Source organism: Etheostoma cragini, chromosome 9, assembly GCF_013103735.1.
Source record: "Etheostoma cragini isolate CJK2018 chromosome 9, CSU_Ecrag_1.0, whole genome shotgun sequence".
Lineage (NCBI taxonomy): Eukaryota > Metazoa > Chordata > Actinopteri > Perciformes > Percidae > Etheostoma > Etheostoma cragini.
This window is the reverse complement of record NC_048415.1, coordinates 25,596,615-25,618,379: the sequence shown is the minus strand read 5'-3', so window position 1 is coordinate 25,618,379 and position 21,765 is coordinate 25,596,615. Positions and strand designations below refer to the sequence as shown.

Sequence of the window (21,765 nt, the reverse complement as noted above, 5' to 3'; positions counted from 1 at the left end):
CTTTATCTGGACAAGGTTTAAGAAAATACTTTGTATTTAACTTCTAATGGAAAAGTTTAGTATGATTGCACCAGATCAAGCCAAGCTCAATGGATTTGAAATTGAGCATTAGTCTGGGGAGTTTGCTCTGTATTTTCTACTACACAAGAGGCGTGACCAACGGGCATAGTTCAAATGACTCTGTACGCAATTAGATAGTCCTTCAACCAATCAGAGCAACTATCCGAGTGATGTAGAAGCGACAGCGCCATCAACGGGTTGCTGCTCTTTGGTGGCGTTCAGTGGCCGCCGCTATATTTAATGTAAACAAGCTAAGGCAGGAGAATTAAACGTGCAGGTTTCCCAACCGAGCTGCCGGGAGAAATCAAATCCCTGGCAGAGTGGGCGGGGTTTACCCAGTCTAGTAATACATTTGGAAAAGAAGAAACAAAATTCAGTTCGATATCTGCAAGATGCATTGTTCATATCTTGGAATGTTATTTTATTCTATGGATTACTGTCCACATTTAGATTACTCGCAGTACAGTTTTGGTGCGGTGTTTCCTTCTCTTTAAAATGTCAGTGGTGTCAATCAAAGGTGTTTGAGCCCAGAGTCACAAAGCTTGTATCTGAATTAATTTGGCACCCAGGATCAACGATTCCAAATAAATCCATTTTAGAGGAGTCAGATGCACACTGCTAGTCTGTCCACTATCCCAGCTGTATATTCAGCTACATTCTCTGTAGGTTGTTTTAAGAAATCAACTTACTGAGTATGATTTAGATGAGGGGAAATTCAATATACCAAGAAATGAATATTTAATAAATTCAGTGGCAGGATATCCTGGAGATATGTGTAACCAATCCCCGAATTTAATTTGAGTAAAAGGTGAATCTGTTGCCTTAATATTCAGGAGGATTTGAACTAAAACCCCTGATCATTTGCTTTCTGCATCTGCGATCCCTAAATTCCCTGCTCGTCTCCGCTCTCTGCGTCTTCTCTTACCTCCAACTTTTTAAACAGAAGACCCGGAAAGGCTTGTTAGCAAATGGCAAATATAGATGGAGATTAGAGCATGTATTGTCAAATGCAAGAGGATCTGAGTCTGACAGAGTGAAAATATGCTCCACTGTTGGCTCAGCAGGTGCTGGCTGTCATGAGCAATATGTGGCTGACAGCATCTCGCAGAAAGACAGCACTAAAATAGAACAATTTTATGCAAGGTAGTGTTCACTCTGTAAACTCTGGGTGCTCTTTGCATAGCTCCTGTCAATAATTGATTAGGTCTGAAACAGCATTATATGATAAGACTCTGCGTTGACAGCAGTTATAAGTTTTTAGTCATCCAACTTGTTTGTTGTCTGTACTTTTGCTCCCTTGACAAGAAAGGTGGAACAAGGTAAGGCAAGCGGCCATCTGCTCTTGTCACTGTCTAGACCAGGCCTAGAGACAGAGGAGAGTATGTAGGCATTGTGCTTTAATCTGCTTTCCAGATCCCAATCACAGGCATGTACTAGTTATTTAGATATTCATAGACTGGAACTTACTTTACAAGTTTAATCACTTTAAACGCTTACAAGGATTTGTTAGGGTTTAACTAATCACAGGCAGCCCGGCATAGCCCCACAAAAACTGATAAACCTACCACCAATCAGGGCAATGAAACGTGACCCAAAACAAATTAGAGCACCGTAATGAAGCACATGTAACTCTGAGTGACAGATGCAAGGTTTGAGTTTTAAAGCAGGAAGTAATGCCGCACAGGTCACAAACTTTCTCAAATTAAACTTAAACCGTACGCTGAAATATATTTCTGAAAACATGTTAGGCAAGAAATAGCCAAAATAGTAACATAATCTTGATTCAGCACCGCCTAGTTTGAGAGTTTGGTGTCGTGAGCTTGGTGCGTTGCTCTGGATGGAGAATGCCAGTTACGTCCAGTAACTATGTCCGGTAACTACATTCAAGCATGACACTCCTCTGTCAGTTATTGTCTTAAACCAATCAAACATGAGATAACCGTTGATGATTTACTCGTCCAGTTTCTCCTCGGCTAGAAATGTGTGAACGGGAGGGGCGCCAGACGTATCTGCCAGAGCAAATGAAACATGAGCTTGCAGATTCCTCCCAGGCTAAATCACAGACATGTTACCTTTTAATGAAAGATTTTAGACAAACTAATTGCAGACAACTGGCAAAATTGTCAAATTTAGTTTGCTGTCATTTTGTTTAAATGCCTTGTGGCCTAATGGAATCGTCCATAATCAGCTTGTCAGCAGCCCAATCAGGTATCTCTGACTCATCGTGCCTAAGCGGACGCTCAGAGTAATAATAAGCTAGCTTTTACAATTCTAAAAAATGATCATGGCAACAACAGTTCTGTCTAGAGCCCGTCCGATAAAGGATTTTTAAGGCCAATACGATATGAATATTTAGTTATTTTAAAATCCGATATGCTGATATATCGGTCGATATATATATTTAAAAGAAGAAAAAAAATCCACAAACGCGTTACAAAACAGATTTCCCTAACATTAGTTATTTGTAGTTATTTGCGTTCTCCCAAAAATATGATAATAATTGTCAAATATTGTCAAACAGAGGAACATCAAAATATATTAAAGGTCTGATAAATAAAATGTATAAAAATACAAACATAAGATGAAACAGAACAACACATTAACCCAAAAAAACAATCAGTGTTGTCAACAGGGACGGTGTAGAGCGCCCTCTGGTGGACAGACCATGCAACGCCAACGCTCATAACATGGTTGACAGTCTGTTTTTATTTTTTTAAATATTCATTTACCAGAATCATTTGTCATTATGAATGATTACCTCAAGGAAATGCCTAGTATCTGCCCCCGGATATATCCGTCAGGCTTTAGTTCTGTCCCTGGTTTTGACAATTGCAAGGCAAACCGTAGCTATCTCATTACAAAGTAATTGACCAGAAATGTGCACTTGGCATTTGATGTACCAACGCAGCGGGCTGTGGGACTAGACTACCACAAACATTGAGCCAAGCTAAACCTCTTTTTCCCAGTTCTCTGCATCGGGAATACTGCTGTAATGGACCTCACCGACATTTTCTGTTACAGTGCTTATGTTCGTCTGACCATGGACTTAATCTTCCTGTCATCATGAGGAAGTGCTCATTCAGTCAACATTATTCCCCACATAACTAGAATTAGCAGGCATAGTTGCTTTTCATGAGTTTTGATCAGTGTTTGAGTGTGTATACAGTGGTGCGTGCCTGTTGGTGTGTGTGTGCGTGGTAATGGCTGGGTGTGTAATGTGTCTTCCTAGGCTGAGCCTGTGATCCTGGACCTGCGGGACTTGTTCCAGCTCATCTATGAGATAAAGCAACGAGAGGAGATGGAGAAAAAGGCCCAAAAAGACAAGCAGTGTGAGCAGGCGGTCTACCAGGTACACTTCCCAACTCTCTGTTCCCTCTTTTTTTCTACCGTTTGAACCATACCTCAATCTTCTGCCGTATTGTAAGTATGGCAGACTTCATCAACTCTTGACTGACAAAACAAGTCATTCTTTTAAAAAAACTTCAAAGCAAGTTAATGACATACGGAGCACCCACTTTTAAGGTTTCATCAGAAGCACCATCTGTCCATTGTGGTCATTCCATTTTTCTCTGTTCTCGCTTCTTTGCATCTCCTGTTTAATTTCTCTTTATCTCTGTGTCTCTCTTTCTTCCTCTGTCTCTCTCTCTCTCTCTCTCTCTCTCTCTCTCTCTCTCTCTGTCTCTCTCTCTGATGATTGCCAAATGATTATCTGAATGCTGGGAAGCTGCTATGTCTTGCTGTGCTTTCCGCCTACTTATTCGACTCCACCGGCTTAACTCTCCGCCTCCTCTGTCTTCTCCCCTCTGCTCCTCTCTCCTCCGCGTGTGATCTCTCCCTCTATTTCCTGCTGCCGCTCATCTTCAGACAATACTGGAGGAGGATCTGGAGGACCCGGTCTACCAGGTAACTTCCTGACCAATCACATTGCTGCTTGTCACCTGTGCTGTTTTCCAATCAGCTTGCTCCTCTCTGTGTGCACTGTGGGGGAGACGGCCCCTGTTTGGTTACAATGTGGCAGTGCGGTACAGTCTGGAGGGTTCGGATGTCCGCAGATGTGTATGTGGAGTCAACAACCGTCGGAGATGCTCAAAAACGGGCGATCACCGGTCCTGTGTGTCTGTGCGCATGTCTGCCAGTCAGGGTGCATGATAAGTTAAAAGATGTATAACTTTCCTCAGCTGCTTTGGGAATCTCCGCTGCGTAAACTCTCCTCCACTTGTCACCAGGATCTATTGTTCAATTGCTTTTTTTTTTTTTAAATGAGAGCCTATTGACAATGCTGTTTGACTAATCACCTCTTCAATTTCACCACTTTTCTCTCAATATATTTATCTTGCCATTTCTCTTCCTGCTTCTTGTTTTCCTCTCCTCCCTCTGCTGCTGACGTTGTAGTACATTGTGTTTGAGGCGGGACACGAGCCCATCCGTGACCAATCAGAAGAGGGCATTTATCAGGTACTCACAAGCTCGTCTTGCCTGCTTGTGTCTTAGTTATATTCCCAGTCATCTTGTAGTCAGCTGTGGTTAAGCTACCAACAACAGGAAGCTCTTTTAAAATGTTTAAAGTGTAATCTGCCATTTGCTTGCCAATAAGTACCAGCTCCATTACTCTTTAATGGATATATTGTATCCTGCTCATAAAATTAACGGCGGCTTCTTTACACTCTTGAAAAAGTAGATACAGGAAATAAAAGACTGTAAGAATCAAAGGCGAACAACCAGCCAGCACTCTCGAGAGGGCCCTGACAGCCATAGCTAGCTACCCCAGGGAGACGAGCCTTTCTTTGGGTGCACTCCTCAGAGGCATGGGTAGACCTCCGAGGGATGAAGAGGGGGAGGGCACGGTTACGTGGAGGTTATTCCTGGCCTGTGTAGAAGGCGGACCCCTCCTCCTTTTCTCCCCTCCCTCTTTTTCCCGAGGAGATGAAAGTAAGCGGGGGAAAGAAAGATTAATCACCAGCCTCTCGTTTGATCTTTAAATAAAATGGATTGAAAATAGACGGAGTATCGCGCGTGCACAAACATACACAAACAGAAATATTGCACACACACACAGATCAGGCGTGAGCCTCAGCCAGCCTCCAGCCACAGAGGAACTAATGTATGAATAAAGATGGCAGCTTCTGGAAATAAACATGAGAAAGAAGTAACAAGGCATTGAGAGGAGGAGAAAGAATATGACAGGCTGTGCTAGATAGATATCCACATTCTTCATCAGTGATATTTTTCAGTTACCGAACAGTCTGATTAGGGTACATCCAACTTGGGGGGGGGGGGGGGACTAAAACTTTTATTTTAAACATGTCACTTTCGGAGAAACCACAGGAATCCCAGGATTCTTAAACATCAGCTATCAGTGCTCATTGTGTCTTCTCATTATACACACTGTCAAATCTATCTGCCAGTGTGACATAGATATATTACATGTCTCTATGTGTGTGACAATCTGAGTTATTACATGTCTGTGGATGTGATAAGCAGCCTTATCCATTCTTTATTAGGGAGAAAGCGAGACAGAGAGAGACCATCACCGCAGGCCGATCTACTGATTAGCCTAGTAGATGAGTTCTCACTGCGCAGATTTTAATTCTGATTGTCTCCGTGCGTGCACACACTCTCACACACACTCACACACACACACACACACACACTTACAAACTCACTCACTCACTCTGCTAGTGATTGATTCGGTTCTCGAGTAGCCAGGTTTCAGGATTTAGCCTTGGCATACAGTGTGTCGCAGTGCTGTAACAGTGATGTTTCATGGTTTGATTAAACCAGAGGTAACGGGCTCTCTTGGCTGTTCTCTGATACTATTGGCTGATTGTGTAGGTTCCCACCAGTCAGCAGAAGGAAGGGGTCTATGACGTCCCAAAGCGACACCCAGTGAGTGACTGTGTGTTTGAACCGTGCCCCACCCGCCGCAGCCTGCCTCCCCCTCTCAGACAAACCTCTCAGCTTTCCCAGGTGTAAAGCCTTTCCCTTTGGTACCCCATCCTTTTTTTTAAAGCCTTGTGACACTCTAATTTTGCAGTGATTCTACTTCTTGGTAAAATCTCTCCCAAACAGTGATCCTCTTTAATGTTTCCCTGAGAGGTTTGCTGGGACCCAGTGCTCTCGTGCAGTGTGCTGTGCTACTTTTTCTGCTTGTGCTGTACCTGTGGTGGCTGGTGCTCTTCTCCTTGTGCTACGTAGTGCCTGCTCCATATGCGTGTGTGCGTACGTGTGGTGTCAGTTTGCTCGATGAAGCATGCCCAGCTGTGGTTTTGGCAGTGGTGAATCCAATGCAAACCTGCATGACCTTATCCCCGATTGCGCTGAATTGAAATGCGAACGTTTTGTCACTGTCAACTTTCTTTTAACGGATACATATTATATGTCTGACTTTAAATGTGCATGGCCTCATATTTTTGACTCTATATATCAGGATATTCATGCATATAAGTAAGAGTGTGCAGTGTAAAATCTATCTGTGTCTGATTGTGTGTGTGTGTGTGTGTGTGTGTTTCTATAAGCTCCTGTTATTGCCTCACGCTGCTGGTGCTTATAATGAAAGATAACCTTGGCCACTGTCAGGCTTCACTATAACTCAGCTGCTCTTTTATCTGCATATAAAGATGCTACTTATATTGTTGCCTGATTTAATCTGCTAAAATCTTCCCACTCCAAATAACCAGGCTACAGTCCGGTGTGTGTCTGCACATGTGGTTGTGAGGTTGTTCATCCCATGTTGCTGGTCTGTACATCAGTATTCCCTCAATCCATCCCAAGCCCACCAGCTCTGTGTGTACTCCCCTGCAGTGTTTTATTTTTTTAATCCTTAAACCACTAAAACTGGAGCCCTTGCTATGAATTTTTGGTAGACTTGGAATCGGTTGTGCAGTTTTCTGGCTGCATATTATCCACAGCTTCGGTAAGAAGCTTACAGTCACCACAGTATTTCTGTTTTCTCCTTACCCATCCCACAACACATGCTGCTATTTGGATTGCCTTTGTGTTGGCAGGTGTCTGAACATGAAGAAATCCAATATTTCTCTCTTGTTGTGCAACCAATTGGACTAGTCGTCCATTCTGGATAAATAAAGCAAATCCAAGTCTTCCCCGCTTCCCGGTCAGTCAGACCCAGGATCACAGAAATATAAATGGCAAGTGAGAATGTAGTTTTGTAGGCGGACAGCTTGTCTTGTAATTAGAAGATCATTTAATTTGGTTTTAAGATAAATCCAGACTCGCAGAGGGCAGGGAACTACTGCTGTGCTTGTCTCTCTCTATGGGTTCAATCTGTCAAGCGTGTTGCACCACAGTCAGTGATGTCGCAGCAGGTCTTTTCCATCGAAATACTGTAATCACATCATAGTGGGAGCAGCCTCAAGCAGAAATGGGGGAATGTCTGGTAGCTACAAACTCTTACATGTAGTGGAAAGAACTGCAGAAGTGTCAAACAAGCGGACGTTGAAATGGCTGACGAGATACTAATGTTGACATGACAATGTAGATGGAATCCGCTAGCACCAACACAGTCCAGCTAATTACAGATGAGCTAAATAGACACAATGGGCCCCTATTTTAACGATCCAATCACACAGCGTGAAGTGCAGGGCTCAGGTGCGTTGAGGGCGTGTCCAAATCCTCTTTTGCTAGTTTGACGGCGGAAAAAAGGGTCCTTGCTCTGGGCGCATGGTTCAGAAGGGTTGTACCTAGTGTCCTCATTAATTCATAGGTGTGTTTTGGGCGTAACATGCAATCAACGAATCAGAGTGTCATCTCCCATCCCCTTTGAAAGCCAGGCACGTTTGTACCTTGGTGAATTGCTATTATGGTGGCAGATTTGCAGCGTAATATGTAATCTTTTGCATGTGTGTGTGCTGCTGTGCTTCCCTGTGTGTGTGTGTGTGTGTGTGTGTGTGTGTGTGTGTGTGTGTGTGTGTGTGTGTGTGTGTGTAATAAGCTTAGTGTGTGCGCGCTGTGCACAAACTTAGGCACATTTTATTAATGCGCGGTTAAAATAACAATGAAATGCTGCGTTACTGACTTTAGACCAGGTTTTTGTTGGTCAATGGAGCGATCACTTTCTTTGAATTAACAACTGCATTGATTTTAAAATAGCGAAGACACTTGCGTCAGGCTTTGCACCTTGCATGCGCCGCGTGCAAGATTGGGCCCAATGAGTTAGTGTGTATCTTAACTTATTAACAGACTTCTACACAGGGTTTGGATTGGGATAATTATCTTCAAATAAAACGTGAAAACTTAGCAATTGGATGTTTTCTCATTCTTATTCCTATTCAGCCAACGTGGTGCAAACGCAGCAGTAGTACTTTACTGAGTGTGGTTTTACCAGAGGCAGCAGTGTTTATCTGACCATTGTTATTTAGTGTGGATTTACTGTTTTTCTCATTGGCAGGAGAGGTCCACTGTCTTCTCAGCAGAAGGATGTGACATTGGACAATGTTGTTAGATGATTGCTGTGTCATCACACACCATTGCTGTGTGTGTTTATACTATACCTGGGATGAGATGATAGCAGCGACAGAAATGCGGCCTCCTGTCCAAAGCTATCTCATCAGTTGTTTACCATGTCACCTTCTTAAACGATAACAAATCAATAAAGCACACACAGAAAGCCATGTCAGACTACTAAGGCATTAACCCTGTAAGAACTGAGAGAGTGTGTTGAATCAACAGAAGCCCTCGCTATCTCAGAGTCTACATGTAGAGGTCAGCATATTACCATCAACCGGCCAAACTCATCAACTCTGCTCACACATTGGATTAGTATGATATGATGTAAGTATCATTACATGTATATGTATATATGACCATTTAACTGGGTCATTAATTCAGTCAATCTGTCAATTAACAATTGGCCTAGTGACTGTGAAAAAAAAAAGCCTGGTTGTTTTCTGTTTAGAGGTGTGTGTGTGTGTGTGTGTGTGTGTGTGTTTGCACTTGACAGAATTTTTTAGGGGCCGTGTGCCAGTGTGATCAGTCAGACGGTAGGGGATCAGCAAGGTGGCGTTAATTAAAGGGGCTGCGATAATTGTATGCAGAACACATGTGCACAGGTAATTACTGTTTCCCTGGAGATGGCTAATTGATAGGTGGCGGCTGTGCTGATAAAGATAAAGGGCCGGGCAAAGAGATGGGCGAGAGATAATGGGCATAGAAGGATAATTGGCAGGGCAAGAGAGAAGGATGAACGTAGAAAGTGTGGAAAAAGAAAGGCAGAGCAATGGGCAGCCGACTGTAGCCTACAGCAAGGATAACACTAGATAATGTGTGTTTTAAACAAACTGTTAGGTCAGTTTAAATGTAAAAAGATTAAGTACATTTCATCAGTTGGATTAAAAAGAACCATTATGAGTTTAAAAAAAAAATGCGACTAAAATGATCCAGTTGAAAAATTGACTTCATTTTTTCAGAACTGATTAGTATTGTGCAAGCTGTTATTGTTCTTCAGCAGCAGCTAATGATGGCCATATTTTCATGCTTTCATCCAAGTAAAAAATACACTCACCAATATTGTAGTGCACCAACCACTCTTCCATAGCCAGACCGATCTGCACATTATGTGTCAGCTCCAGCGCTGGCCAAAGGTCTGGCAGGACCCATTAACATTCTGCTCTAGCTGAAAAATATTGGAGGTTGTTTGTACAGTCAGGGTGCAAAATAGATGCAAATAGACCAGTACGTTTTAAGTACAGTTCAGATGCATAAAGACACAAGCTATATCATCTGTTGGCTGCATGGACACAGTAGGATCAATTTTTGGCTTTGTTTTAATGGGATTTGTTGCTGATAATAAAAATCATTTTTAGTTTCAAATTCACTTTGATGGAGATCCAGCTATTCTACACAGAGCAAGCCAGCAGGAGGGAAGCAGTTTTTTTCCCTCTGCAATGTAACATACTCCCTCACTTTGCTCTCACATACAGCATGTCAGTTAATCCAGCTCCTATTACTGTGTCTGCCTGTCTGTCTGTCTCCCACTGTGGTTCCTGACACAGCGGAGCAGGCTTTACAGAAACACAAAGGGGGTTTAAACCCAGCTCAGTGCTGCAGTATAGACTAAAGGTAGGGATGATCTGTAAACCTTTTTAAATCTTCACTTGGGCTCTAAGAACAGCCAAGACAAACCTTGCCCTGTGCTTGAATGTGTGTCCACGGGTGTGTTTTGTGACTACATCTGCAGACCACCTCTTTAACAAGCCTCATTTCACCTCACTCCCCTCTCTCACCCTCTCTCTCTCTCTCTCTCTCTCTCTCTCTCTCTCTCTCTGAGTGTATGAACAAACAACTAATATGTTTGTGTGTGAGCACATTTTCATCCCACCTGCCGTCTAACACTGGGGTTGTGATTGCAGAAGAACGGACATCAAAACACTCCCCTCCACCACCATCACCATCATCAACAACATCATTATAATCATGATCGGCCCCTCCAGCAAGAACAAACTGCACTACAGCAGCAGGCAGTGGCAGATCTGATAGACTTAGATCTGGAAATGGTGACTCAGGTAAGGCACAAAAGCACAGTGCTCTTGTTGTTGTGGTTCAGACAAAATCTCAGAGGCTTTTCAGTATTTGTGAGCAAGGGACATACTGTCCTAAAGGTTACATAAGGAACGGCTTCTTCAGGCACATCGTCGGATGATTTCCTGTCTCTCCCGTCCTCATCTGTACCGCACCACTTTTGTTCTTCTCTAGCCGTGGCTTACCCCAGCTTTTGACCCCTGTCATGTCTAAATAAAACATGCAACCTTGCTGTTGCATAGTAACCACATTGAGGCGGAAGGTTGGGTGGAGCACTGTATGCGCGGGCGCACCCGTGCGCTCGCATGTGCATGTGTACGTGTGTGAAAGAGTGAGGTTTGAGAAGTGTAGTTAAGAGAAAAACACTCCAGTAGCTTCAAGGGGAGGTCCTTTAAGGGCTGGTGGACAGAAAGGTCAGGGAACTGGTGGGGGTTGGCGGGGTGAGCGGACAGTGGCGGTCATATCACCAGCAGAGAGTCCAGCTGCTCACAGCACATTGATAAAGCATTCATAACACACATTATCACAGCAACCTGACCCCGACAATGCACAAGTTAAGAATATTAAGTCCAGGAACTTAACTAAAAGTGGACAGAAAGTCTGTAAACGTCCAACTTCCTGTAATGTTTGAACACTCTATCCAGTGGCATTTTTCCTTTGCCGGTGGTTTAAACAAAAGCTCTGTTGTATTGACTCCATGGTCCAGGACTTCCATGGACAACCTGTTATCAGTCCATTTAGCATAACTTGGAAAATTATCTAATCGTCTTTTTGAGTGGATCTTTATTTGTTCGCTCTAGACTCTACAGCGAGAAGAGTACACATCACAGACTTATATCCCCATCCTCTATTTGGAAAAAACATACCGATCCAGACACATGACTGTAAAAATCAATGCTCACAGATCCCATTTTCTGATAGATTTGTGACCTTCAGGAAGGAAGATATTCTAAGAACATTCATTATCTCAAAAGAAATGATCCACATCCATGATTTATGCAAATCTCTGACCATGTATTCATGGCTTAAATTCCTTTACGGCTAAAAATAGTTTCCTTCACTTGCCACCGGCCTAAAGATATTATTAACTTGCACACATAAAAAGAGGAGATACTAAAGAGAAGGATCTTCGGGCGACTACGAAAGGAAACAGAATGTTACAGAACAAATTCAAATCGAATAGAAAGGCGGCTGTATGTGCTAGCTGTTCCCTCTGAGGCTCAGCAGACACCATCCACAACAGCGTGAGTATAACATAATGTCCAGAAGAAGACACTGAAGACTGATGCAGAGGGTGTGCTAGTCTGCTTTCAGACCAGCTGGTGGAAAGCGCCTTCATGTCAAAGATGACAAAGACTTTTTTTTCCCTTTTGAAAGATTGTGATAACTCTTGGTAGGTACATCATCATAATCATTTCATCTCATTATCCCATCTCTCCTTACCCCTCTGTTACCTCGTCTGTGTTGCTGCCACAGTGCTCAGGTAGGTACCACAAGCATACCAGGCCAGTGTCGTGTTGCATGCAATGTGTGATGCATGTTGCAATGGAATGCAAACTGACCCAGAAAAAAATCTCTCTCTCTCTCATATATATAGCAGTATTGTTATTGTACCTGACTGGTAGTGTATGCTTTATCTTATTCTCAGAATATCAACCAATTAGAGATTTTTGGAGACATGTCCACACCGCCCGACATCACCTCTCCATCGGTGAGTAGCTGTTGCACACATACACAGTTTGGGATTTTCGTCTTATAAAATCTGTAGTACAAACTGTTTTTCCGATGATGTGTTTTTCCTCCACCCCGACCTCCAATCACAACCCTGCACAGACCCCCGCCTCTCCAGCTAACACCCTCGACCCCTCGCAGGGCCTGCTGCCTCCCACGGAACTGTTTGCTCCCTTCAATCCCGCGTCTGTGCCCTCAGGTAGGACCTTGTTCATTTCCTGCTTAAATACACCGTTGCTTCAAGCAGAGGGGAAACAAACGCAGCGGGAGAGAGAGAGCGTCGAGAAAAGGTGATAAAGAAGAGTCAGAAGCTTTGGAGGCAGAGGAGATAGAAGAGGGGTTGAAATAAATAGAGGGGGGCGGAATAACATTGAAATGTAGATGAGGGGAAAGAGGCGAAAAGGTGGAGTTGGTTGTGTGTTGAATATGAAATGCATCATTATCTGGCTGCTGATTTACCTGTGGCTGAGGCGACTGTGTTGGTCAGAGGAAGGTAATAAAACATGCTGAGATGATGGTAGTGAAGACTCCCAGATATGCACAGGCCTTCTGTGAATTAGACATAACTGTATAGGTCTTAGTTGGTGTGGTTCTCCTTCTATACTCTCCTCTGTACTGTTTGTCTCCTCTCCTCCACTCTCTGTGCATATGTGAGTGCAGCAGGGCTGCCGAGTTGACATGTCAACTTTCTCTGCTGTAAGTAACAACTGGAGATCAGAAACACAAGAGCAGCAAGTGTGTAATAGAATGAGCTTCCACTGATGAGTTTGAGCGATTTTAATGAGTGTGTGTCGGGCTCTTCCTTTTCATTATGTCTCTCCCTCATTCTGGAGCTAATTATGGTAGTTCACCATGACCGTGGAGAGACACCACATAGCTGCAGGCAGAAGTAGGCAGCACTCTTTGGTGATGCACGGTTATTATCGTGTGTGTGTCTGTGTGTAAGAGAGATAGAGAATGATAGTAGTAGAATAGGTTGTGTGTGTGTGTATGTGATAAAGAGAGAGCGGTAGAAGTGGAATAAGTTGTGTGCGTGCCTGTGTGAGAATAGTAGTGGAATAAGTCAAGTGTGTTTGTGGAAGAAAAGCAGTGGTGAGCATATGCACTGTGGGTATTATAATCACTTCCTTTTCTGTCTTTTTTTTTCCCTTATTAATTTTTTACAAAATACCGACATTTTATATATATTTTTCCTAACCTCAAACTTTTTACTGTAATATTTCTCACCAGGTTATGTGACGATGGGAGCAGTACCCCCCGGCCACTGGTCCCAGCAGGCGTTTGCTGCCCAGACACCCCTGGCCTTCGGGGTCCAGTCTCCTCTAGGTCCGGTAGCCCAGGTGCTGCCAGGCGGCCAGCCTCTTATCTGGGGCCAGGCCAACATCTTCCCTGCCACCCAGCAGCAGTGGGCAGCCATGGCAGCCGGAGCCTTCTCTCCCACAGCCTACCTCCCTGCCCAACCTGTGGGCACTCTGCCTGCCGCCATGTTCCAGACTCTCACCCCCGTCACGACTGTGACTCCAGCTGGCGAGAGCCATTCAGGTGCTGGAGCCAGCGCTGCAGCTCTCTCCCCTTCAGCGTCGTCGAGTCCGCAGCACGGGGAGAGGGCAAGGAAGATAGGAAAGGAGATGTTCAAGGTACGGTGGGATGAGATCAGAATTATGATAATTGAATGAATTGAATTTTTTTCATTTTGTCTTTTTTTAGAAAGAGTGGTCAAGATGCGAAAAAAGAAAAGAAAATTGGCAGCAAAATCAACCAGAGAAGCTAGGAACCGTTTTAAGCTTGATATTATTTTTGGGGCATTATTCTCTTAGTTGACGAATCGTTCAAATTGTTCAAAGTCGAGTTCGATTTCTTCAGTGGATTAGTCATTTTTTTATGCATTTTGTTTCATGCTGAATAACTTACTTCCAAGAAACTTATAATCTCTGGTAGCAAAATATTTAAAGTGGTACTTTTGCATGATTCTTTGTGGAGAAACTTTGTTTTAAAGATCTGGTCATTGTGAATTATTGATTAGTTGACTCGAAGAAGACTTTCTTGAATCAAGGACAGCCCTATTTATTAGATAGCTGACAGTAGAGAGATGACAGGGTGAGAGATGGGGAACCAGATAGGGAGGTCACAACCAGTCATTAACTGGGGACATAGTGGACATGGTCAATGACATAACTTGCCATTTTTACTGGACTAGATTAGTATGAGCCTCTGTGGAGTTTGTTTTGCCCTCAGACAATGTAGCAATATGGTTTAGATCAAAGATTGTAGTGGGTGAGACTGTTGCTATAGTCCAAAAAGCTCTAAGATTACAACAAGTTCAGGACGATAGAGAAAACATTAAAAAACTATCATAAATTAAAAGTCTGGGTTACATTTTGTGTGCCTACACAGTGTGTGAAAGTGTTAAAGTCACAGTGACCAATTGTAACGTCAGCCTCCTCCTTCAGGATTTTCAGCTGGCGAAACCTCCGGCAATGCCGCTGAAGAAGGGTGAACAGCCCGGCTTAGCGGGAACCTCAGAGGCATTCAGCACTTACTTCAGCCGTGTGGGCACTGCCCAGGACACGGACGACTGTGACGACTTTGACATTTCTCAAATGAATCTGACGCCAGTCACCTCCACGACACCGTCCACCAACTCACGTAAGAGCTCGATCTGTTACTCTTAGTACCATGCTTCTTCAGTAGCTGTGTCTGACTCAGCCTTCCTCCCATGCAGCACCCACCCCAGCTCCCAGGCAGAGCTCTCCCTCCAAGTCCTCCGCCTCCCATGTCAGTGACCCCCCCACCGACGCCACAGACCCCCCCACAGATGACTCGTTTGGGGAAGCAGAGGGCAGCCCTAGTCGCAGTGGAGAGGAAGATGCTGTAAGTGTGTGCATAGTTGGTAGAAGTGGAATAGTCGTATGTATGTGTGTGAGAGAGAGAGAGAGAGAGAGAATGGTTGAAGTGGAATAAGTTGTGTGTGTGTGTGTAAGTGTGTGTGTGCGTGCGTGCGGGAGGATGGTAGTGGAATAAGTCAAGTGTGTTTGTGTCTTTAATAACTCACTTCCCATGCTGCAATAACCTGCGCTGCGTGTTGAGATCTGCTGATAAATAGCCTTTGTAGCGGTGTTGGCGGGCCAGGTAATCACTCTGGCTGATTAGGGGTCGATGTTGTTGTGTCCCTGAGTGTGTGTTTGTGTCAGTGCATGTGTGAATGTGCACATGAAGTGTGTGTTTCTGTGTGAACACGAGCAGTAGCATGCCTGCATAAGTATGTGGTTTTGTGTGTGTGTGTGTGTGTGTGTATATGTGTGGTCAACACAGCGTTAAATTAGCTGGTGGGATTGTCAGAGACATCATTAAGCTGTTATTAATACCAGCCAGGTAGCAGCCATACATCACTACTTCTACATGGACAGACTCATCTCTGGTGAGATAAAGGAGGAATAATGCCCCGATTTGTCTTCCAGGGGCAATTCATAATTATTTTACCAGCACTACAATCTAACAAGAAAAAGTAAGAGAAATTAAGGAAAGATGAAAAGATAAAGAGATGTTAAGGGTGGGCAAAGAAACTTCCTTTGTCTTTGACCAAAGTCCTTGTAGATTGAGTAACCTTTTAAGAAACAGGACTTCCCTCCCATTCTTACTTTTGGTCTCTCTCTCTGTTTTTTGTATTTCTTTCATGCTTTCCCCTTTCTTAGTTTTATGCCTTCAATCCAAGCTGTTATTGAAAAAAGAAAGGACTTTCACACTTCTGAAAATGTCACCAGGCCTGAATAACATTCAGAAGCTTTACACAACCCAGAGAAATGTGCATTGGCAGCACTGGGTGAGTGAGTGAAGGCTGCGGAAAGGTTAAAAAAGAGAGAGAAAAGATGGAGTGGAGGCAGACAAACAGCCTCCCACTCTCTGTCGGGTGAGGTGTGAAAAACAAAAGTGTTTTCAGAGAAAAAGCAGCGGATCAATAGAACGAGGTCTTTCATAATAGAGAACTGTAAATGACATGTGCATGTGTGTGTGTTTGCAAATGTGTTTCTGAGAAGAGACTGTGTGGGCTGTCTCAACAAGTGTCCTTATTTCTCCTTTAGAGTATTGACACCTTTTCTCTTTTGCTTCCTGTTTACGTCTAGTCTTTAGCGATCCTGCAATCCTTTTTTCAGATGTTTTCTTCTCTGTCTACTTCCACTCCCCCTTGTTTCCTTCTTTTATACCCCTTCCATCAACTTCTCTTCCCACACCTTTCTCTTTCTTTCTTCCTTCCTCCCCTTCTTCCCCTCTTTAGGCGTGTGGTTCTGGGTCGCCCTGCCCCAGTGAGACAGCAGAGCCCAGCCCAGACCAGGCCAGTCCAGAGGCTGGGAGCTAGATAGCAGCAGGGCAGGGTAGGTATCAATACCTCTCCTGCCTCCTAACTCCTCCTCCTTCACCTCCCTGCCCTCATCTGTTCTTCTGCCTGACTGTTGCACCGCCCACTCACATTAATCAGTTAAGATTAAGAGTGGTTGGTCATGTGTGCGATGTGGCATGTGATTAGTATTTGCTTGCATTTCATTATGTACAGTATGTTAGTGATTGTTGTTGTAGCCTCACCTGGAATTTTGTAAGTATCTATTATGTGGCTGTGTGTGTGTGTGTGTGTGTGTGTGTGCGCGTGTGTGTGTGTGTGTGTGTGTGTGTGTGTGTGTGTGTGTGTGTGCGTGTGTGTGTGTGTTTTAAACAAGGTGTGACCAGATCATCACGCATGCTCATTTTGGCCATAGTGCTCTATGCCCTCATTGTGTCCTGTCTTTGTGTCGTGTCCCTAAATCACGCGCCCTTCCCTAAATAGCACACATCTCACTCGGAAAGCCAATAGTGTCTGACAGCCAATCAGAAACTGTGCACTTCAGTGAACAGGACGTCATCTGGGATTTGCCAGTGTTGTGTGCAACATGCTGATCTTGGATGTCTGGCTTAATAAAAAAATGATATGTGCTGCCATTTTTATACATTATGTATGTTTTTGATGTAATGTAACTCATGCTATGTGCATTATTGTACGTGACCTAAACTCAGAAAGACAATCAGCTACTATCAAAACTCAGGCATCTGATGGTGTGTGTGTCTTTTACACTTTTTGGACATCATCCTACAGGAAACCTTTCACACAACTTGCATAAGCTGGACATTTTTTAGAAACCTGTCAAAATGCAGTTTGCCTACTGAAGAGGGAGCGACACACACACACACACACACACACACACACACACACACACACACACACACACACCAAAGAAGAGAGCCATTTTGATCCCTGCATCCCCACCCGGTGTCCTCACCCACACAACTCCCGAGTGTGGCTCCTAATCATAGCTGCTGGCACTCACACAGAGTAAATGTAATGGTTTTGTTTTCATCGGCTAATACTGGGGTGCCAAGATTAATGACTTCCCAGGCATAATTGGCATTAATTAAAACCCAAGCCTTCTAGTTTTCCCCACTCCAGGAGAGGAGGAGGGATGGCTGAGCAGCCTCTCTCCCCTGTTGGCCGCCGTCCTCATATTCAGACGCTCTGATGGCTGCAGGGCAGCAGCAGGTGGATGTGGGCCTTAAGTGGGAGGACGGATTGGACTGAGTGCTGTGTCTGGCTGCAGACGGACTGTTATGGCCAGAAGCATGGAGTTTTTCCTCTGTAGTAGGTGGACTGCTTTGGTCCTGGTCCAGTGACGCTGCTCCCATATGGTGTTTACTTGCTCAATCACATCGACTTTAACACACACACACACAACTGTCCAATAGGCCTAGTTATTCCCCAGACAAGCACACCTGTGATCGATACTGTCACCACCTGTGCTCATATCGGAGCCAAAAATCTGTGTGTTTGTGGGAGTGGGTTTGTTGCGGGGCCGTGACCGCCTGTCTTGTCCTCCCCCTCCCACTGTGTGGCTCAGACAGACATGCGTTCAGGCTAGTGGGAGTGTAAGTGTTTTTTTTTCTTGTTTTTTTTCTGGGGTGATCTCATCATGTCCAGCAAACGCTCCCGAGTCTCAGCCGTGAAATGGCCTTGTTCCACGGTTCAATGAGCAATCTCACATTGCTCCCACGGCCCAGGGCTTACCACTCAGTCACACAGACACGCATACATGTGCACACATGTACCAGCCAGGTCAGATATTTTGGCCTTCAGGCTGGTGCCATGCCAGCACATCGCTCATACGGCCTCCCCCCTCTCTCGACCCGGGGTTCGCGGAGCTGAGGCGGGCCCCTCTCGGCAGAGCTGGTTAGATGATGCGGGATGACAGTGCCTGGCTGTCGCTCTGGTGCAGCGGCTGAGCAGTGTGTGCTTGCTGTCACTTCTTGTCTCAGCCTCTTTGTCACCTCTCTCAGGGCTGCTGGCAGCTACTTTCTGCTGACTGTCTGGCCTCGGCTGGCCCCACTGGTACAGCTCTCTAACCCAGAGACCCAAGCCTCAGCTAAAGCATTCCTCACAACTTTAACCCCCTCTCTGTTCAGACAGATGAAAACCGATGTCCGATTTTAGTGTGAAGTTGAGCATAAAGCCGCTTTCTTGAAAGTCTGTCTTCTATTTTTTCCCAGATGCCACTATCTCCCGTGAGAGAACTGCATTCAGATACAACATGAATCAAATATTGCTTTATTTGTGCAAATTTGAACACATGATGGACTTTTTTTCCAACCAACCAAAAGACAAATGGAAACATTATGAACATCAACTTAAACAGGGTTGCAGCTGGCCTTTTTTATTGATAAATCTGCTGCTTATTTCTCAGTTACTCAATTAATTGTTTGTCCAAAAAATGTCAGAATGTTCCTCGAGACCCTCACCTGATCATCCTAACGCTGCATTAAGGAAGTGGAGTCTTACAACTCTGTAGTCCCACATAGTTGTGTCTTTGCTTTAGTTTGTGCCATCACTCCATGTAGTATAGTTAAACTGAAGGGCACCACACAGTGGCAGCAGAAACGGTTGTATGGCATAAGGATTGCAAAACCGTAACGCAAGTCCATTTTGGCCTTGAGAGAACGTTGTACGGCTCACATTTTCAGTTTTCATCCGATTCCATGAACGTTAGGTACCGCATCCTTGTGTGGCAGATGCTGGTAGACCCCAAAACTCTGCACAGAGTGAGAGAAGTCTTCCAGAATATAACAGACCAGCCAGTAGTTTCCAATCAAGTTGTCTGCGGCAGCATATTGAGTGGCTGGCTGTAATTATGTGTACGATAATAACAGGTCTATTGTGAGTGACTGCTGCAGGCTTTGTGCTCTGACTGCAGAGTGTTCCATCATCCACTGTTGGCTTCCGGCTCACTTTGGCGGAAGCACAGACATGATGACTCATACTGTAACTGGTCTTTCAAGGCGCTAGTTTATACCTCTGAATCGTACTGGTCCTGGAGGCACCCTGAACTGGGAGAGAGCATGCATGAGAGTGAGGGCTAATTGTTCAGTGAGAGCTCTGGATGGGCTGATTGGAGAAGTGATGGATCTCCTCCAAAGCAGTGTGCTCCTGCCACCTGGTGGTCATGTTACGTACAGGAACTAACAAACCTTTGCAGTTCTGGATCGCACTTGTCAGGGCTTGTAGGTGATATTTGTATTTTAGTCAGTTGAGAGAATGAATCAGAATCAAAAACTCGGGTCCTCCCTTTTTGATTATGTAACATCCAGATGAACCGCTGAGGCCAAACATTGCAAAGCCAACCAGGTTTATATTGGGGGGGGGGGAGAGTGAAAGCTGTTGCTGATGTTTTTTCTCTCTTATGCACAGAAGGGAAAGGACCCTCTCTACGCCCAGATCAACAAAGGGAAGAAATAAAGAGACACACAGGAAGACCTGACCAGCACCGAGAGAACAGGAGGAGATCCCGCACCCGTGTGTGTGTGTGTTTGTGTGTGTGTGTGTGTGTGTGTGTCTGGCACATCTCCCTGCCTGGCCAAGCCCTTCTTCTTCTCCTCCGGCTAACAACCTCCCAGGAAGAGCCTCCTCTGTCCTCCTTCTCTCCTCCTGAGAGAAGAGAGCTCTCTCGGTCATTCGCTGCAGGCAGGAGGGATATCAATCACTGAGATGGATCCAGTTCTCCCTCCACTGTGCTGTCTTCTCCTCTCCTCTCTTCTCCCTGTGGCGACTCACACCCAGCCTTACAGACATAACCTGCTCCTCCCTTCTCTCCATTCTCTCCCTCCCTCCTCCTTTCTGTCTTCGCTCTCACACTCCTCCCTCTGCCTCCTGTGTCTGGCCAGAGACTGTGCTGCCAAGGAGGGACTGAATCAAGCAGTGCCTCCATATCGCTGACACCCACACAAACGCACACACACACACACACATACACAAACAAACACACACACACTCACACTCTCTCTCTCATCGGGATTAGAATGATCATCTTTCATTTTAACGGACAGAATCTGTAGTGAGGAGATCCCACAGGAGGAGCTAGACTCTTAACGAGCCTATCAGGGATGGTCTGTTGCGGGGATCACTGCTTCTGATTGGTTGGTTGGTTCGAGCGTTGTCTCCCTATTCTTGTGAGTGTCTGCTGGATCACTATGCAGAAACAGACTCTCTGGGAGCTACTCACACACCAACTCCACACACACTGTGCACACAGCAATCAGCTTACATATACTCACCACACACACACGCACACGCACACACACACCAAACACCCTCTCTAACATACATACACATTAATTTGCCAAATGTCTCTCCTCGCAGACAGACTCGCACAGAGGCCAGAGGACGGGAGACGCTGAGGAATGGACACTGAGAGGGAGTAGTTGCAAGTCAAACAGATTCTGTGATCGAACTGTTCATTCTCTATAGCTTTTGTACAATACCAATTAAAAAAGAAAATGAAGAAATTGAAAAATTGAATTTTTATTTTATAAGTCAATCAAGCCGCTGGGGTCAGCTCTATAGGAGTTATAGAGTCAACATGGCTTTAAGGCATCTGATCGTTGGTTTGCCAATCTCATTTTGTAAATAATAACAAGAAGAACAACCATTTTGTCCACTGGACTTCTGTGCCATAAAATAGGAAGGCTTCAGTTATGCAAACTCTTGACGTTAACCCAAGCAATACCAACAAATCTTTTTGTTTTCCCACTTTGTTTTGTCGCCCTCTGATATTAATTTCATCTTGTGCATGGATGTTGTAGGTCTTTGTCTGAACCGCACTTACTAATCCTGGTCCCAGCTGCACACGTTGACCCTATTGATCTCTTATCACCTTCTGCAGTTTATGTTAGCGAAAGCCTATACAGCCTGTGGCTCTGTACCCCACACCTACAGTCTCTGTACGTTGCAGACAGTCTCCCTTGCTGACAGAATGCCCCTCTCCTCCATCCCATTCTCCACCAGAATAGTTTTTTAGATACGGTGATGCTCAGCCCATCTGTCTGTCTGTTGGTCAGGTGCCAAACTGCTGCTGTCCCAGCATCTGTGTGTGC

General features: G+C 44.7%; 1 protein-coding gene across 9 annotated transcripts in view; it reads left to right on the top strand.

Moving 5' to 3' along the window:
• dab1a (DAB adaptor protein 1a) overlaps positions 1 to 20,639 on the top strand; it is a 197,138-nt gene extending 176,499 nt beyond the window's left edge. For 3 of the 9 annotated variants that reach the window (XM_034881340.1, XM_034881339.1, XM_034881341.1), the window contains 12 exons: positions 3,290 to 3,409; positions 3,925 to 3,963; positions 4,453 to 4,515; positions 5,893 to 5,946; positions 10,425 to 10,577; positions 12,242 to 12,304; positions 12,427 to 12,523; positions 13,555 to 13,961; positions 14,775 to 14,970; positions 15,047 to 15,195; positions 16,598 to 16,694; positions 20,084 to 20,639. In XM_034881340.1, the coding sequence (XP_034737231.1) occupies positions 3,290 to 3,409; positions 3,925 to 3,963; positions 4,453 to 4,515; positions 5,893 to 5,946; positions 10,425 to 10,577; positions 12,242 to 12,304; positions 12,427 to 12,523; positions 13,555 to 13,961; positions 14,775 to 14,970; positions 15,047 to 15,195; positions 16,598 to 16,678 (1,422 nt within the window). In that variant the 3' untranslated portion in view covers positions 16,679 to 16,694; positions 20,084 to 20,639. The remainder of the gene's footprint in view (positions 1 to 3,289; positions 3,410 to 3,924; positions 3,964 to 4,452; positions 4,516 to 5,892; positions 5,947 to 10,424; positions 10,578 to 12,241; positions 12,305 to 12,426; positions 12,524 to 13,554; positions 13,962 to 14,774; positions 14,971 to 15,046; positions 15,196 to 16,597; positions 16,695 to 20,083) is intronic. The other 6 variants (XM_034881342.1, XM_034881346.1, XM_034881344.1 and 3 more) reach the window with 6 other exon arrangements.
• Positions 20,640 to 21,765: the final 1,126 nt, after the last annotated feature.